Raw genomic sequence first — 18311 nt, forward strand, 5'->3', positions numbered from 1 at the left:
TTTCTCTGCTCCTCTTGATAAACAAACATAAAAGATCTTCGTTGACTTTAGTTTCTAGGAGGAATAGGTAGGAATATGTTTAATATGTAGTGAATTGGGACAGGATTTTTCCAGAAATGATCCTGGCATGTTTTGACTCTAGTCTCTACCTACAAAAGTATTGTAGCCATTGAGAGATTTTAGTTTAAAACTCAGGAGGAGTTTGCAAAAATTTTTTTTATAACTTAAAAGAAGTTTATAGAAATTGTCTCTTTATTTTTAATTGTGTATGTCCACTTTTGCCTGTGTATATATGTGAGTGCATTACTTAATAATGGTACTAGTGTATATTTCTTATAAGTGTTTTTGTTTTAATATTGTGTGATCTCTTTTATCCCTAGGAATCCTGAAGAAAGAATTAGTCTCATGCATCTCAAGATAGCTCAATACATGATAAATTGCTATTATGCTAAGATTTGGGATACAGTTTGTTGTTAGGAACATTGATACAGATCATATGGATTTCTTCTTTAGTAATCTGTGGCTACTCTAGTTTTTTCAAACAAATAATGCAGCAAAAGTAAATAGTGTAGAGAAAACAAATTGTTGTTACCTATAACCAACTGTTTTTATTTCTGTGATATATACCCAAGCGTGCTTGTATATATTATTTAACACAGTTAGAAGTTTTGAGGTATGGGGTGCCTGGGTGGCTCAGCTGGTTAAGCGACTGCCTTCGGCTCAGGTCATGATCCTGGAGTCCTGGGATCGAGTCCCGCGTCGGGCTCCCTGCTCAGCCGGGAGTCTGCTTCTCCCTCTGACCCTCCCCCCTCTCATGTGCTCTCATTCTCTCTCTCAGATAAATGGATGAAATCTTAAAAAAAAAAAAAAAAAGAAGTTTTGAGGTATGATTTGGAGCTCTTTGTCTGGAAAGGTCTTTCAAGTTTGGTTTGAAGGTTCTTACTTCACAGTTCTTACTGTGCTTACATAATTACACAGTGCTTGAACTGGAAAATTAAACTTAAGGGTGACTTCCCCTTCTCTACTGATACAACCCCCTTCTATTTTTTTCTTTTCAGTTCTTCTTTCTTTTTATATATTTTCACCTGAGCATTTTTTTTGTCTGTTTCTTAGATGTTAGTTTTCAATTTATTTTTCCTCGGTAATATTTTCAAAATCTTACTGAGTTTTCTTTTTATCCAGTTGCTTTAACTATTTTAGTCTTCCTTTGCTCTGCATGAGAATTGATTTGTGTTGATAGAGGAGAATTGACAAATTTTATTTACATTTCTCAAAAGAAGTTTATATTTTTCATGCCTGCAAGACTACAGAATATATGTACTCAAACTTACTGTGAGATAAAATTGTTTTGCACTTTTCAGATATATATCACAGAAGTGATATATATCTGAAATTTGCTTATGTAAATTATTTGACATGATTGAAAGTTTTGAGGTATGATTTAAAAACACTGCCTGGAAAGTGGTAAGAAACCTGTTTCTTATAGTCAACTTTGCTTAATAAGAATTAGAGTCATGTGGGGTGCCTGGGTGGCTCAGTCGTTAAGTATCTGCCTTTGGCTCAGGTCATGATCCCAGGGTCCTGGGCTCCCTGCTCTGCGGGAAGCTTGCTTCTCCCTCTCCCACTCCCCCTGCTTGTGTTCCCTCTCTTGCTGTGTCTCTCTCTGTCAAATAAATAAATAGAATCTTAAAAAAAAAAGAATTCGAGTCATGTGAGTGGGGGAGGATTAGGAAAATTTGATTTTTTTCATTGGAATATTTCCCTTTCCTACTTAAATATATTTTGATCCAGTGCTTTGGTGCATCTTTGTATTTTACTCCCTCAAAAAATATGAGATTTTGGAGTTATGTTTATGTCCAAGTCTACATTGATCTTTTTATTTGTGTTTTCACATCATTCCTTCTTTTTTGCCTTCTGGAGACACTTATAAACTGTAAAATTAGCTTACATTTTAAATGAGAGCATTCATGAGAAGTTGCTGACTGACAGAGACATGGCAATACTGTGTAAGGAGCACTGGACTGTAAGGAGATGTGGATGCTCACTCTAACTTTGTCACCAACCACTTTGTCACCAACCACTTGAACAACAACAACAAAAAAAATGCAGGTTACTTACTTTCTGCAAAATGAAGGAGTTTAGGTTTTGTTTTAAATGTGATAGGATACCATTGTAGGGATTAAACATGGAAGGGACATAATATTATTAATGTTTTTGTATGGTCATTCTGTTGTGTGGAGAATGGTTATAGAGGACAAGTGTTGATGTACAGAGAAATTAGGAGGCTGTTGAAGTAGTCTGAGAGAGATATTCGTAGCTTGAATTTGAATTGTAGTGGCAAGATGGAAATTTTGATGGATTTTTGTTCCATTTCAAAGGTAAAGTTGACAGAACCTAATGATTGATGTGGGTGGGTGGTAGAGTGTAAAAGAAAAAGAGATATCAAGGATAATTCCTAGATAAATCATGGTGTTGTTCCAAGATAGGAAAAGCTGAGGAGGAATAGGTTTGGATGAGGAAATCAGAAATTTTGTTTGGCCATATATTTGAGATGACCTTTTGATTTCCATTTGGGGATGTCAAGTTGACAGACAGTTATATCAGTTTAGAGTTCTAGGGAAAGATAAGGACAAAGGTATAACCTATACAAGGTATTTAAGGCTATGGATCTAAGTCACGTAGGAAGAGCATGTAGATCAAACAAAGAAGGTGTTGAGGCACCTGGCTGGCTCAGTTGGTAGAGCATGCAACTCTTGAACTTGAGGTCGTGTGTTCAAGCCCCATATTAGGGGTAGAGTTTACTTAAAAAAAAAAATGAACAGAAGAGGTCCATAACATAGTCAAAATAGAGCCCTGGACATTCCCAACATTTAGAGGTCTAAGAAAGGAGTAAGGGCTGGCAAAAGACACTGAGAAAAAATTGCCACTGAGTAAGAAGAAAATCAGAAGAATGTATTTCAAGAATGAAGAGGACAAAAAATGTTAAAGGGCCATGGACAGCATAGTATCAGTATCAAATGCTGTGGAGGGAAGTCACGTTAAGTTAAAGTTCATGTTAAGAAAAGAAGAGAGATGAAGGTTAATATAACACTGTATGTTAACTAAGTGGAATTGAAAAAGATACTTTAAAAAAGAGAAAACAGAATTGCATTTGAATTTGGCAACATGGAAGTCATTGGTGAGTGCAATCTTGATGGAATATTAGAGTTGGAATTGAGAAGAGGATGTGAAATGAGGAAGTAGACATGACAACTATAGACAACTCCTTGAGAAACTTTGTTGTGAAGAGGATCATAAAAATGGAGATGAAATCAGAGAGGGAAACAAACCATAAGAGACTCTTAATCATAGGAAACAAACAGGGTTGCTAGAGGGGAGAGGGGTAGGGGGTAGGAGTAACTGGGGGATGGACATTAAGGAGGGCACGTTATGTAATGAGCACCGGGTATTATATTACAAGTGATGAATCACTGACCTCTACCTTGAAAACTAATAATATACTATATGTTAATTAATTAAATTTAAAAAAATAAATTTCTAACAAAATACAAAAAACAAAAACAAACAAACAAACAAAAAATGGAGCAGTACCTAGGAAGGAATGTGGGATTAAGGGAGGTTCTTTTAAGATAGGAAATAACAGTAATGAAATCATTGGTGACTTGATTCACACTTAAAATAAATGTTATTCTTCATCATAACAAATATCATTAGAACCAAGAGGCTTCTAAACTAGATTCAATAATAAATAAACCCAATATTTTAAGAAGGAGCTTGTAAGGAAAAGGGAAAGCTAGACGGAAAATTGATAGAATAGGTCTTGTTTGTTTTATACTTTCCTTTCTACTTTCAAATTTGGTGCTTAATCACCTTCACTCATAAGTAGCTGGGTTCTCTGATTAATCTTGATCTCGGTTCATTTCTAAGGGCCAGGCATATCTAATTGTATTTTTAAGTTGGTAGCATTGGATCAAGATACCTGTAGATTTGCATGAGTTTATTTGCATAAGGTCTTCTGCTGTGGCTGAACCAAGACTAAAAATTTTGTTTGCATACCTTCCACCAAGGGAGGAAAGTGGGGTAGATGATGGAAGCTTAGATGTCTGTTCTTGGTCTGTTTTCATAGGCCAGGTTTGGGTCCTGTGGAGTGAGTGATTTCAGGCCAGAAGAGCTCTTTTCAGAATTGGTTTGAAGCACAGGGTCACAAATGGTAATTATTCAAATTCCAAATGACAGAATATGTAACAGAGAATTGATCATACCATTCTTCTTAAAACATTGCCTTTTATTGGCTTCTAGGCCACCACACTCTCCTGATTTCCCTCCTACTTTTGTGGTTGTTCCTCCTCTTTCTCCTTTACTTGCTTCTTCTTTACCTGATGGCTTAATGTGGAACTTAGTTTCCCTGTGTTCTGTCTTAAATTTTTTTTCCTCTTTTCATTTGAACTTTCTCTTTGTGTAATCTCATTTACTTACTTGATTGAAATCATTACTGACATGCTGACGCTTCCTGAATTTATATCTTTAGATGAGAACTCTCTTCTAAACTCTAGAGTGACATGTCCAATTGCTTACTTATTTGGTTTTTTAGCTATCTTGCATGCTTCTTAAATTCAACAACTCATCATCTTCCCTTTCCTTCTCCCTCAGTCTGCTCCTCCTTTAGCATTTTCTGTCTCAGCAAATTTTAAAACTATCTGCTTGGTTACTTAAGAGAGAAATCTGAAAGTCATTTTTGACTTCACTCTTGACCTTTGTACACTACCTCCCATCCCTGTGGCAAATCAGTCATTATGTCCTGTTGATTCAACATCTACTTTTTCAGTCCTTCTTTGTCTGCATCATACTGTAATCATTTCAATCCAAGCCAACTAGTATCTTGCTTTGACTAATGCTTTAGCTTCTTAATTGATTTCCCTGCATCCATATGTAGTGAGATACTATCTTGGTGTATTTATGATGTTTCCATTTGCTCATGATGTAATGAGTAGAAGGAGATTGCATGAAAAGAAAGGAATTGTGGATGGGAACTCTTGGAGGCCAGTATTACTGCATAGTATTCCATTTGCTCCCGTATTTTGCTAAAACAAATTTATAGTTGTGTCAATGATTGTTATTTCTAGTTTTCATGTGATAACAATGGGCATTCAGTTTGCAAGCTTAGGTGTGAGTGTTTGGAGTCCCAAAGCTATAAACATTTCTTATACTGTGGTTCCTGGTGAATGTAGCTGTTAGAGATTGAGTTGGCTCTTATTCATATTGACATAGCTCCCTGAAATTTTTGTTGCTTCCAGTGATTCTCTTGATAGTTATCAAGGAGATATATACTTGGAACTAGTAGTCTTAACACTGGAGGGGTTTACCAAATTGTGTTTTCAGAGATCCTGGTTCTCTCTCTTCTAACAGGTAGAAACTCTAGGTGTCAGATTAGATAAAATCACTCTGGATATTGTCATTCTGTAGCTTAAGTCTAGGCCTGACTCTTGTGTCCAATGGAAAAGAAATTCCTTTTGCTGCCAACCTGTAGGTGGGGGAACTACTCTGGTAAGAGCTGCTTGGCACTGGACTGTTGAAGCAACCCTGTAATACCTCTCTTAATAAAGCACCTTGAGCCAAGCGTGTAGGATTAGCCCTCATATTTCTGGCCTAGAAAGATGAGTCACAGAGATGATAATGATGGTGGGGCTTCTTGCATTTGTGGAGGATTTCATTATGCTTCCCTTTTCCTTTATGTATTAGTTGGTAGAAACTACTAGGAGTCTGTTCTGTAGCAATGGCCAAAACTTAGGGACAGATAATATAGAGTTCAAGCCCCAGGAAATACTATAGAACTTTTTTGTGCATCAGAAAATAACAGTATCAACACGTTTTTAAAAACTTATTATGGAAACTGCTGTAGGTATTTTGAACTCCACTGTTTTCTGATTTTACTCTGGAATCTCTAGATCTGTAGTGTGTTTATTTAAGTCTGGGCCATTCTTCCTCCTCCTTATCCCTGGATATACCATATACTGTCCACCCTATGTTGAAGTACAGGCCAATTTACCTTTATTGATGCCTTTTCCTTTCTACTTTTGTTCAAAATTTCATCATCTGCCTTTTATTTGCTTATTTATTATCCCTGGGGTGAATGGTTCTATGGTCTTGCCTCAGGGAAATATTTACGATGCATGACATTAATTTGCAAAACATATGAAGACACTTGTTCTCTGGACCATCTTTCTTATCTATAACCCTTAGATTTTTATCAGTCAGATGCTTCAAATAGTCAATGGGACAAGACTAATGCAACAGAAGAGACAGTGCAGTTGTTTTAATTATATAGCTAGAGCTACAGGTGTGTATTTTAAGAAAATGAAAAATTCCTTGAAAGTATTTCTGGGATTTTTGTTATGGATTATACATATTATATATCATATCATTTCAGTAATTGATTAGCTACATTTAAATGTTTGAATGTATGGGGCATTTTAATAGACACACTTTGGTACTCTTAAAAATTCAAAATAAGCCCAGACATGTTTAAAATTATAAAATTGAAATATGTCATGAGTGATTGAACCTTATCAAGTAAGAGGCTTGTGTTGTTATTAATTTAGAAGAGAGTAAGTTCTCAATTTTTATTCTTTCATTTAATTTTTGAGTTTGTGTTAAATTTCTTAAGACATTTAGCCCACGGCCATTAGGCATTTGTAAACCAAGACTCTTAAGTAATTTTAATTTTTAGGATCTTATACTTCCAGTATTTTTGAGGATGATGTAAACATGTTAGTGCTGTTTTTTTTTCCTCCTCTCATTTGGATGTTTCATAGTACTGATTAAACAATTTGAGTTCTTATAGAATTTTAGGAACTTACTGATAAAGAAGAGAATACCTTTGCTAATGGATATAGCTAATCATGTGAAAACTAATAATCTAGTATTTGACTTACTTGAGCATTGCTAAGAAAAAGTTCATGGGCCAACATCGTACTTAACATGTATGGTTATGATTTCATTGTAATTGTAAAATTGCCCACTTGTAGGTGGATTAAACTTTGGGCTTTTCTTGTGGATAATGTATAAAGAAGTATAATGAAGAAAAAAATCTGTGATGTTCTTGCTCAAATATAATCAATATTAACATTTTGGTTTTATTCTTCTAGTGTTCTCTCAGATTTTGGACACTTTTAAAGTTTTTGGTACATATTACTAAATATTTCTCAGAAAGGTTCTACCTGTGTACACTTCTACCAATAAATATAGTAGGAGAGTGTGCCCATTCTCTGACCCTCTGGCCCATATTTTGCCAATGATACATTATATTGTTATTATTTTCATTTAAATTCTTTTGATGACTTAGATAATACTCTTCCAGGTGTTGGTTAGCCTTTTAGATATCTTCTTTAATAAAATTGCCTTTGCTGCTAGAAGTTTCTTAACACCTCTTCTTCTGGGAGAACTCTAATTAGCTTTTCATTACCAGTGAGGTGCTAAAAGATTCTAATAGTGCAGCCAAGTTTGCACCATCTACATCACTTGTGAGAGTTAATGCCTCTCTGCTGGACTCAGTGTAAATATAGAGTTAATTATCTAATTTTCCCAGAAAGAAGTAACTGTAAGCATTGTATCCTGTCAATATCTAACAGACAGAGGGATAGAGCCTTGCACAAAGAAATTTGTGAATAAATGCACCAAGAAATGCATGAATAAATATGATAAATAAAAGATACCTGAACATAATTGTTAGAATCTTGGTTCCAATAATTTGATTCCTTAGGTAGCTCATAGTGAGGTTACTTCCAATTAGTATGTACTTTAGAGTTTATAAAATGTATTTATATACATTACATGTGGAAGTACAATAATAACCCTGTGAGGTAAATGATGTAGCTTGAAGAAACCATAGCCCGTATATATAAAGCGAATGTCCTGAGGTATAATGGCTGGTTAGGTTTGGAGTTAATACTTAAACCAGGCCATTAAGCTCCAAGTGCCATGTTCTTTCTGTCCTCATAGAAGCCTCCAATATTTATGTTACTTGTGGTCTACAGTGTATAGAAAATGTAAAATAAATATTAGCTATAAACATTCATAAAATATTCAGGATATTCCAACAAATTACACAGTATTTTTGATTGCAAATATTGGTTGCTCTTGTATTTATGAACTTTATGATATGGTGTGGTCAGCTAAAATAAACACAGAAAAAAAGAACCAAACTGAGCCATGAGCAGTTTCCTATCCTACTTATGGGATGTGACTAAAAGCTAATTACCTTTTCAGTAAAATATAGGCAACTGTTCATTCAACAAATATTTATTGAGCATTTACTCTGTACTAGGCACTATGCTGGAATAAAAAAAATGTGAGCCTTAACCTCATGGGACTGAAGGTGAAAGAAATTAAACATTTTTTTTCAAGTAAATATATAGTGACACTTTTATGAAGATGCATGAAGAACAAACACAGGGTATGACAAGAGTGCGATAGGGGACCTAATCCAGGTCAGAGAAAGTCTTCTTGAGAAAGTGACAGTTGAGTCCTTCAGGGTGAATGGGGCAGGTGAAAGGCTGGTAAGGGCTGGGGAAGTGAAAGAAATAACTTCTGGAATGTTGAGGGAACTAAGAGAAAGCTGAGCATTAGTGTGTGTTGTATGGCAAGAGCCGAAAAAGAAGGCTCTGAGGAAGGTAGTTGCTATATTCTTTAGTCTTTCAAAGAAGTCATGTTACGGTTCCTTCCAGTGATGCTTCTTCCGTTGCTGAGACCATTTTTTGAAACTCTTCCTATGACCTTTCCTTCAGATCCAATTTTGAAACAAAAGAAACTTTTTTTTTTTTAAGCAACAAAGTGTTTTGCAATGTAATCACCTTCTTATCTAACAGACTTGCTTCAAAAGGGCTTTTGATTATTTATAAAAATTGAATCTACCCACAAGGGGGAAATATATACATGCATACGTATATGCATTACAGATAGTATAAGCTTGGAAATTATATATTCATCACAGATAGTATAAGCTTGGAAATTAAGAATTTTAAAACTATAGGTTTTCACTTACAGAAATTGACCTTTTACAGATGTAAAAAATCAACATGATCAGAGGTTTAAAAATTTGAAGCACATCAGGTTGCTTCTGTTTGAGTTAAAGGAAAGAAACCTATTCAAAGTTACTTGTGAGTTAAAATAATTGAGATGTTTGTTTGAACTGAAATATTCTTGATTCGGTCACTGGCAGGTAGGTTTCCTATTCATGTCTAGAGACTGACCTGGTCACAAATAGGTGTGTGTGTGTGGGTGTGTGCGCATGTGTGTGCTTGTGCCCATACGTGTACATGCATAGAAGATAGAATGATAAGGAAGGAGCATGTGACATGGGGTCCAAAGCAAAGACCTTCATTCAAATACTCTATCTTTATAAGCTGTGTGATCTCTAATCCTTTAAAGCCTCACTTTCTTTTCATCTATAAAACAATAGTAGAATTACAACCTGCTCACATTTTCTGGATATTAAAAAAAATAAATTTAGAATTCCCGGGGCACCTGGGTGGCTCAGTCGGTTAAGCGTCTTCCTTCAGCTCAGGTCATGATCACAGGGTCTTGGGATCGAGCCCCACGTCGGGCTCCCTGCTCAGCGGGGGTCTGCTTCTCCCTCTCCCTCTGACTATCCCCCTTGTTCCTGTTCTCACTTGTGCTCTCTCTCTCAAATAAATAAATAAGTGATCTTTAAAAAATTAAAATAAATATAGAAGTACTTTATAAACAAAAAATACTTTGATTATTGTTTCATAAATAAATATGTGCCCATAAAAATACAAAGTAATAAATAATAAGCACTCTTAGTTGAGGACAAACCCATAATTGAACATCTTAGTTTCTAAAAGAAATGAGTTAGTTATTTAAAAATGTACATTATTGCATGTTTATTTTGTGTCATTAAAAAATATTTATTGTTGCATGTTTATTTTGTTTTGCTCTTTTGTGACATGGGGTTTATTCATGTCAACAAAGAATTCACTGGTTTTTAAAAAAACTTCTTAGTGTATTTAAGTGCTTATTTATTGATTGTGGTACGTGTGTGGAAGGGGATAGAAGGGGCTAAGGCTAAAAGTTGAGGTGAAAAAAGGGCTAAAAGGGATATATCTGTTATAGAAATGTCATGGTTTAGGAGCAGTTAAAGATTTATAAATATATGAATTGTCTCTATAAGGGAGTTGATTTTTAAAATTTGGTTTATACACTACTTTTAGAGCCTCTTTTGTAGAAAGATGGACGCACCTGGCTATAGAATAGGCAAGATTTTATCTAAACCAGAATTGTTCTTTTGAGAATGGATGGTGCTCTGAGGCACTCTAAGAGAATTGGAGCCTTCAGGAAATATTCCTTTCTGAAAAGTGCTATGACCACCATTTGTTGAAATAAGTTAATAATAATTTATAAAGTCTCTCTGGGCTTAGTTGTGTGTTTTTTTAAAAAAAAATTTGTGGAGAAGTTCATATTTAATGTGTGCTGCTTAAGTGAATTTTAATTGATAGAGGATCATTTTTTTTCTATGCACAAATTTCTTCGCACAAATAATCACGTAGTCACTATGTATGGCACTTAGAAAGGGACTGGATTGAACATGATTCACTTTTCTTTAAGGATAAATGAGAACATTTTAAAATTAAGAAATTAAGACGAGTAAGTTTTCCAAAAGTCTCTTTGGAAGCACAGCATTATAAATGCAGTCAATAAAAGCCCTATTGTCTGTCATATTTTTATAGCTTCATGATATCAAAAGAAGGATATACCACTTATTTTTAGAGTGTTCTGTCCTATGCAGCAGCCTTCACAGTGAAGAGACCTACATACTCTGTGGCTGGAGTTACTCGTTTTTCAGGGAAAGAAGAAAGGCTTGGGAAATGCATAATTTCTCTTCCTCTTACCCAGTAGCAACATTCAGAAGATACCTTGTCCCCATTTTTATTACTTCTGAGATTTTATTGCTGGCAGCCAGATGTGCTGGAACTCCTGACGACAGCATCTATTCATTGCGTGTTTTTAATAGGCTTAGAGAAATATGAGTAGAGTACATGAAAGCAGCTCAGCTTCACACTTCAGCTGGGAATGCCCAAAAAGCTTACTGCTGTTTAGAATTCTTGCTACAGTCAGGAGAAAGCCGAAGCTGTACGGGTACTGAATCTTCCACGACTGAATTAGAAGAATAATGACTGTACAATTAGCTATCAACCTCTGCTCATTTAAACACAGTTTCTACAGAGCTCAGGAGAAATATGGAACTTGATTGGCATGTTTTTATTTGATGGTGTCTGTAAATAGATGACTTTAAAGACAGGTGGTAAGGAAAAATAAGAGAAGGAAAAAAAAAAAGAAAGAAAATGCAATTTGAGACATTGCGCCAGGTCTGCAATTCTGTTTTATCTCATTTTCATGGGGTTTTCTCATCCCCACCAAATATTTTACAAAATGAGCTTTTTGGACAAACGTTGAACAATGCAAGGTGAGTAAAGCTAAACTGTATTTCTTTTGGCATTGATATTTTCGGAGTAATAATCTTGTATGTCTATACAAATTTTTCTGTATTGAAATATAGTATTATAAGGCTGTTGTCTTTTTACCATACATATAAAATTTTATATAGTATTCTTCTTAATTGATTTTAAGAAGGAAAATAAGCTTACTTCAAGGCACCAAAAGCATCTTAAATTTAACTAGTTTGACCTCTGAAACGTAATACAGGCTGTTTCATGATTTCATTTTTCTAATAAATAAGATGCTTAACTTAAAATGCCTGATAGATTTTTTTTTCCTTTGTGATCATGGCAGTGATTACAATGCATATATAGGATGGGGATATATAATCATATGTGATTTGTTGGAAAATGTGAATTAGCAGTCATGCATCTCTTTGTAAAACATGCGGAAGATGTTTCCTGGGTCTGAGACATTTCTCTATGCAGGGTAGATCAATAATCACTTTTAAACAAGCTATATTATCAAACCGCTAATAATGCTTTGTATTTGGTCGGCTAGTTTGAAAAGATGCTTTGTTATAAATTCCTATTGTTTCTTCAACCTCATCATTTTGTGTGTGTGTGTGTGGTGAAGATTGTTAAATTAGGAACATATGTTGTAGACGGTTTCTCTGGCTTACACTAAAAGAGACAGTCTATTAAAGAAGGCTTTTAAAATGCAGTTTTATTACCCAGTTGTTTGTGTTGTGAAAATTTCTAATGTTATATACCTCCTATAGAAAAGATCCCATTTTAACTAAATATACGTGGAGAAAGCCTAAGGAAGAAATTCTGTGAACATGATAATAATGCACTAAACCTTCTGGAAATTGAGGGAAAACTAATAGTGCATAGAATATTGAATGGTTCTGCTGGTCTCTTCTGAACAATGTGAGGCAGCCTATTTAGAGATTTAAAAAAACCTATTACACAGTATGTGTCTTAATTTAGCAAATGAAAAGGAGGCTTTTAAAATTTGTCGGCATTTAAAATGTTTACTGATGATAAACATATCTATGATCTTTTCACTGAATATGGAATAACATATCTGTTTTTTTTGTTTTTTTTAATAAAATTTCACTTCTTTCCTCAGTACAGTTCTATTCAATTGACTAATTTTATTTTATGTTTAGTTTTTAGATAAAGTATATAACAGTGTATGAAATGCTATGATGTGATGTAGATATTAGGGCTTCTAATTTAGTAATATATCACTTGAGTCTTGAGTGTCTGTAATTTATGGTAGAAATAATCTGTGTTGCATGTTATATTTAAATAGAGGAGGCAGTATGGGTTTCTTAAAATTTCCATGACCTGGAGCTACCAGAGTTTTAGGATTTGTACTCATCCTTTATAAATCTTCTCTTTGCTTGATTCCTATCTTTTCTTAATGCCAAGAATTTATGTGTTTAAAAATATTAATATCAAGTCTGGGTGTATTTTCACATTAGAAATTGTGCTGTGAACAGTATGGCATGGAATTAGTTTTAAAAGAAATGTTAGTTTTAAAATGTGAGAATATCTATATTTTGACAGGATTGTGGATCCCTATCACTATGCTTTTGTTTTAGCTTCAAGTTTCTTTTATTATTGGCATGCTTATAATTGCATTGCTCTCATTATTAAAAATCTAGCATTTTATGTTTTTGCAATTAAATATTAAAATGTGAAGTTTCTGATGCTTCTATAAGACCAGTCTTATTTAACTTGCTTTGATTTTTTTATCTAAGATTATCTGAAACTACCACTTAATCAATAAAAAATTTATTCTGGTTTAGGGGGAAAAATATACCTGCTTTCTGTGTTCTCAACTTCTTAGTCTTCAAAAAACATAGGACATTTTTTTCACATGCAGATCTATTGATTTTCATAAATAATCACCTACTCGATTTCCTTTTAAAATCAGTCAAAACCAGTTATACAAATAGTTATTTTAGAAGTATGAAGAGTGAAAATAAGTTTATATAACTCTCAGTGTCTCCACATATTTTAACGTTTTGGTTACTTTGTGTTCAGATGAGATATAAGTGGTCCTTTAGAACTCTTTCCCTGCTTTGATTCTTTAAAAAAATACAAATGCCTTGACATCAACATTTCAGTTAGCATTGAATTAGAAAGTAAGATGTAGACTAAAAAATCATTCCTGAAGGAAAAGTCATGGAAAAATAATGACCCTAGTATGTCATCAGAAGATGTGATCTTACAACTTTAAAAATCTTCCTAAATAAATGAGCCTTTCAACCTTGTAGACTGGACATTAACGGTCTTGCGATTTGAAGCATCAATTATGTAACTATCTCTATGGAAAGAGCAGTTTTGGTTGTTATAACATGTTTAGTAATGATTTAATTGTTTGGACTAGTTCAAATGAAATATTTGGTATTTGTGTTGTGACATAAAGTATGATCTTTAAGCTGATAGAAAAATAACATCATAGATATGGCCAATTAGATTATATTTTTTTCTGAATTGCTTTCAAGGAGAAATTACTAGAATAGTACTATACATCAATTGTAGATGACATATCATTGAGGGGACCCTTTCAAGTAATATTCTTTAGACTTTTCCTAGGTAATCATATCCTGAAATCTGCAACTCAACTTTCATCAGGTTTCAGATGGTAGGGCAGTTTACTACTATGACATATAAGCAATAAAAGGTTAAAAGATGAAAATCTCCCATAATAGTTACTCCAAAAACATTGGCAGGTCAACTTGTCAAAGAGCCAAGATTTTAAATACACCAGGAATATTTTATGGACAGTAAATTACTAAAACTGTTTATGAATATAGATTGTTAAAGTATTTTATTATCAAATGAATAATTGAAATTTATTTATGAGTGAAAATCATTAGAATATTTTAGACTTGTTGTTGGAAGCCATATAGAATGACCCTTATGTTTCATACTGAAAGTTCTTAGCTTATTCTCTTATCATTGTGGTTCTTGAGTACCATTTCAGTGCATAAAGGAGGTGGCAAGATATCCTCTGTGCTTTTACAACTAAAATGAAACAATTGAAGGTAAAGCAAGAAAAAAAAATCAGTATCTGCATCTTACATAAATCCACTTGATAGGTTTTGATGAAATGCCACTTTAATTTAAATTCTTATTATCAAGTTTTCTTACTGTAAACTCATTTTCCAAATGAAATATTTAATCAGATACAAAGATAATTGCTTTTGTTGCCAATAAAAAAATCCTTAAGTACTAAATTCATTATGTGATCTTGTCTTTGGAAGCAAACGTAAATATTGGGATGCTAGAACATAGGTTTTTAACAGAGCTCAGTGCATTGAGTAATCAATTGCTTTGAGCAGTATTCAAATACATGATAATGATGACTATCTTTTGTGATAAAACTTGTGGAAAAATGTACTTAATATCTTTCAAGTTTTTCCATTTACTGATTTTTAGTAATCTCTCTTGTATGGTGAAGAAATCTGTTTTTTTTTTTCCAGATGTGATTTTTTTCTTTGTAACTAAATGGGTGGTAGTGAATTGCTGTGCCGGCTGGCCACACAGGGGCATAATAAGACTGGAATTTATTCAGAATAGACATTAAAGACAATCTTTCTCTCCCTTCCATATACATCTAATGAGATAGGCAGACTTCCATATTTCAAAGTAAGATTACAAAGAACTTAACAGACCAAAGGATATTTGGATTTTTTGGTGTTTTCAGTTCCTAGTAAGGTAACCATATGACCTGGTTTGCCTGGAGTAGCCCCATCTTATGCCTGCCATCCTCCACTAATTATTGTTAGTACTTCTCAAAAGCGTTGCTATTTGATGATAAATTACAGGGCCACTCTATAAAAATGAAATGTAAGGCTTGAAATTACCTAGGGCAAATGGACTCTTTTCCACTGACAAATTTTCACAGATCTAGAACATTAATATTATTTAAATAAAATTCGATCTTGCAAAATAAATGTTTAATTATTTAGTCTCGTAGTATTTTTGGTGAGAAGTATTTAGTTCCCTACATAGCATTTACTCTTGCTTTGGTTTATAATGAAGCCTTCAATTTGTGTTCAGGATTTTTGGCATAAACTCCTGTTATTCATCATGGCACATTAATGACTACTTTGACATTAAAAGAACAGCATGCTTACTTTTCATAGCTCTGAGACTGCAGTCTGCACAGTATGCATTGTTTGGAGTTGGTATGATCATAGCATAATTGATTTTCTATTATAGGAACATTTTTTTATGAACTGTCTTTATTCTGAAGTGTAAAGCACCCAGTAGTCTGATACACATGTGCACATGTGTACACACACAGATTCACATATTTATTTAACCTTGTTAAATATATATACTAAGTATTATAAAACTAATAATTATATATTATAGTTATAAAAGCTAATCTTAACAATTATCTCTTTATATTTATTCCTAATCAAAATGACCTGTGATTCATGAATGTGTATCATATGTATTTTTACTAGAATATTTACTGTGGACCTTAGCTATAGACCACAATTATTAGTACAGATACTTACTCTGACAGTGATACACAGTTTTTAAATATTTTCTTTTTGGGAACATTTTTATAAAGCTACTATTTTTGTTGATGACTGACAGGTAAATGTTAACTGTGCTTATTTGTTACCAAGTTTTATGTGCTCATGAAGGATCTTAGAAAACTCAAGATAATTACCGGTAAATTTTCTGTTTAATGTTGGCACTATTCACCAATTAGTAAAATGAATTCATTTCATACGTGCTATGAGCTCTCATGTTCATATTCACTTATCAGTTACATACAGAGATTCATGTGTATGACAAAAAAATTCCCAGAACTGATCCATAATTTGAGTTAAGCTTCTGAATTTGAGAAGTTTTAAATATCTCAGAAATGTGTGTGAACACTTCTATTTGGGCCAAATGGGAAAAGCCATTGAAGATGGCTTTCTTTTGCCTAATGTTTTTCAAACTATGCTTTTTGTTTGTTTTTGTTTTTACCAGAGAATACTTCCTTCAGAATGTACCTCAGTAGGTAAAGCAGGTAAAAGTGGAGCAGCTCTGATTTAGAAAGTGGGACATTAGGTTCTAGAAACAATTTTCAGCTGCTTACTTAAAATCAAACTCAGGACTTGTCATTTCAATTCCTTTAAACTTTCCATCTCACGGTGTGACATTTGAAGTGTCAGAGATAGAGGTAATGGAAAATGGCAAGGAGAGCTGCTGTGTTTAGTCAAGAATTGATCTGTGCCTGATTTTTCTATCAATATTGTGTTAGCTTTATGCTGTGTAGTGTTGAACATGGAACTCATGTTCATATCTCAGGTCTGCTACTTACTGGCTGTGTGATATTGGTAAAATCACTGCATTGTGAGTTCTTGAGTTAAGAGGATTATATATTTATTAACCTCTGAATTCCAACACTTACCATATCCTGCATGCTCCTTTCTAGTCCATACCGGCTTCCCCCAGCTTGTTCTGTTTTTTTCTCCCTCAGTATAGATTAGCTATGTCTATTCTAGAACTTCATATAATTGAAGTCATAGAATGTATTATTTTATAAAAGACTTTTAATCAGCATAGCTTAAAAATATTTATCCACGTTGTTGCATGCCTGAGTAGTTTTTTCCCTTTTGATTGCTGAGTAGTGTTCCATTTTATGAATATACTTACCCTCAATTAAATCTTTTTTGTGGTCATATATTTTTATTTCTCTTACATGAATACCTAGAAAAGGAGTTCTTGGGTCACAGGGTAGATGATGTATGTTTAGTTTTAGAATGCTGACCATTTTAAAAAGGGGTTGTTCATTTTAAATTCCTACCAAATATATTTGAGAGTTTTGGTGGTTCCACACAGTGTCCAACCTTTGATGATGTGTCTTTTTAATTTTTGTCATTCCAATGGGTGTATAATAGCATTTCCTTATGACACAATTTTGTATTTGCCTCATAACTAACAATGTCAAGCGCTTTATCATATGTTCATTGGCGAGTTGTATATCTTCCTTTGTGAAGTCTGTTCAATTTTTTTAAAAATTAGGTTTTGTTTTTCTTAATGAGTTGTAGAAGTTTTTTGTAATCTACCTGGATATCAGTCATTTGTCAGATATGTGTTCCATGAATATTTTCTCCCAGTCTTTGGTTTGTCTGTTCATTTTTTTTTTGCTTGTTTTCTTAATAATGCCTTTAGATGAGTTAAAATTTTGATGAAATGTAATTTATTTAAATTTTGATGAAATATAATTTATTATATTTATAATTTATTACTTTTTTCTCTTAGGGTTTTTGTTTTCTGTGTGCTGTCCAAAAATGCTTTGCCAATCCCTAAGTCATGAAACTATCCTCTTATGTAGCTCCTAGAAGGTTATTTATTTATGGTTATTTCTCTGTTGAGATTTCCTGACTTTTAACTTATTATGAGCATATTACATTCACTTTCTTTAACATAGTTATCATACTCTAGCTTTGATATTCTTTTCTGCTAAGTTTTCTCTTGATCAGTCTCCACTGATTCTTTTTTCTCTTGAGTATGGGTCATGTTTTCCTATTTCTTAATATATTGAGTAATCTTAAATTTTATCTTGGACATGTTTAACAATACTGTATAGAGACTGTGAAATCTGTTTTGAAGAGTGCTGATTATTTTTAAAGCAGGAATTTAACTTGGTTGAACTTGAGCTACAGACTTTGTTTCCCTTGAGGTATAGCAGCTGAAATTTTAGTTTAATTATTTTAATTTTAGCTGAGCTGCTTGAAGTCTTTCTGTGCATGCATGAGATTTGGCAGTGTTTATTATTCACAGAAATTTCTTTTTCCTTCCTGTAGCTTTCTTTTTGTCATTTCC

General features: G+C 33.5%; 1 protein-coding gene across 37 annotated transcripts in view; it reads left to right on the top strand.

Moving 5' to 3' along the window:
- RIMS2 (regulating synaptic membrane exocytosis 2) overlaps window positions 1-18311 on the top strand; it is a 595628-nt gene that overhangs the window by 212287 nt on the left and 365030 nt on the right. For 15 of the 37 annotated variants that reach the window (XM_021688311.2, XM_021688328.2, XM_021688331.2 and 12 more), the window contains exon 1: window positions 11361-11482. The exons of the other annotated variants lie outside the window; for them this stretch is intronic. In XM_021688311.2, the coding sequence (XP_021543986.1) occupies window positions 11361-11482 (122 nt within the window). Of the gene's footprint in view, window positions 1-11360; window positions 11483-18311 lie in introns of those variants that run through there. 37 annotated transcript variants of the gene reach the window in all.

Source organism: Neomonachus schauinslandi, chromosome 4 (genome assembly GCF_002201575.2).
Source record: "Neomonachus schauinslandi chromosome 4, ASM220157v2, whole genome shotgun sequence".
Classification (NCBI taxonomy): Eukaryota; Metazoa; Chordata; class Mammalia; order Carnivora; family Phocidae; genus Neomonachus; species Neomonachus schauinslandi.